Here is a 1507-nt window from a genome sequence, read left to right on the forward strand (position 1 = left end):
GCTTGCTCGCTCCCTCAGCACCACTTCAATTCACTTAATGTTTGCCCAATCAAAAGCGGCGGCGCGGCGCCTTGCCGAAGTGGAGGGGGACGGGGGAGCATGGGCGAGCGGGAGATGAAGTGCTGAAGTGTGGGTGGAACCGGCCGATGTGCTCGAAACCATAGTCGGTTTCGTTTCAGCTGAACGCCACGGGTTCAGTGCGCCAGCAGACGAGGAAGGCGGAGAAGTGGGTACATGTCAAATTGTTGGCCTGACGACCACACAAACATCGCGTAATAGCTCGCGTGATAGCATTTTCTTCCAGCCAGTTATGTTTTTGTGTGTTTTTCAATATTCACAACTTACTTGTTTCTGTTCCAGACCAGGACCAGTCACCAACACCGAGTCGACGTCACCATGCCAGTGAAGTGCGAGGTTTGCTACAAAGAGTACGCTTCAAAAAGGAGCCTTACCGACCACATGAGAGTACACTCGGGCGAGAAGCCATTCGAGTGCACCCGTTGCAACAAACGGTTCTCCCAGCAGGGCGGTTTACAAACACATATGCGAACCCACACGGGAGAGAAGCCTTTCGAGTGCCACCTGTGCAACAAGCGGTTCTCCGTCAAGGGTAATTTACATCAGCATCTGCGAACCCACACGGAAGAGAAGCCATTCGAGTGTATCGTGTGCCACAGGGGGCTCACTTCAGCTCACGCCCTGCGGAATCATCTGCAAACCCACACGGGAGAAAAACCTTACGAGTGTACCGTGTGTCACAACTCGTTTGGCGATCCATCAAATTTGCGAAGGCATGTGCGAACACACATCTAGGGATGCATCATTAATTTAGTGCACTTTCTTCTCTCACTCTAATATGTCTGGAACATGTCCTTGTTTATGTAAACCTTCAGAGTGCAAAATGTTCCCCGTCACCTTGATACTGCGTATACCATGACATATTATCAAATCAATCTTGAACGGGAGTTCTGTAGAAATGTTGCGTTTTAAGTCATTTTAGTCTTTTATTATTATTATCACTAATTGGAGATGTCTAAGTTGATTGATGCATCATAAAACATGTTTCGTCCAAATTGTGTGAAAAACATCCTGTAGTCTCAGATGATAAAATTTTGTTTTTCGTACCGGGTGTACCTGTGAATACGCAACAGTGTTGCAGGATTGCACTCAATGTGGCTGCAGGGGCCATAGCCCCTTACGGCTGTAAAGAGTAGGCAAAGCCACAACACTGCTGTGCATTTTACACCCAGTACTTCGAGATCTGAGTTGATTCTGCACCATGACATTTGAATTGAATAGCACCAATTTGCTGAGTGATTTTCTTGTTTTCCTCCCCTTTATTAAAACAATTTCTTGTTTAGTTGATGAACTGATGCTGGGTTCGTCTCAGGAGCGCCCGCGCTCAAACACAACACGGACAGTGGCCGGCTCGATATGTCGTCTGCATCCCCAACCAGCCGTTTCCTCGACTCGGTGGGTTCGACCACCATCAGTTTTTATTGTTGCA

General features: G+C 47.9%; 1 protein-coding gene across 1 annotated transcript; it reads left to right on the forward strand.

Annotated features, from left to right (window-relative positions):
- The first annotated feature begins 261 nt into the window (after positions 1-261).
- On the forward strand, positions 262-960 carry LOC113203692 (protein krueppel-like). Its single transcript, XM_026418487.2, has one exon. The coding sequence runs from the start codon at positions 397-399 to the stop codon at positions 811-813; it is 417 nt and encodes a 138-aa protein (XP_026274272.2). The 5' UTR covers positions 262-396; the 3' UTR covers positions 814-960.
- The last annotated feature ends 547 nt before the right edge of the window (positions 961-1507 follow it).

The sequence above is a fragment of the Frankliniella occidentalis genome, unplaced genomic scaffold (assembly GCF_000697945.3).
Source record: "Frankliniella occidentalis isolate FOCC.00 unplaced genomic scaffold, Focc_3.1 Scaffold225, whole genome shotgun sequence".
Taxonomy (NCBI): domain Eukaryota; kingdom Metazoa; phylum Arthropoda; class Insecta; order Thysanoptera; family Thripidae; genus Frankliniella; species Frankliniella occidentalis.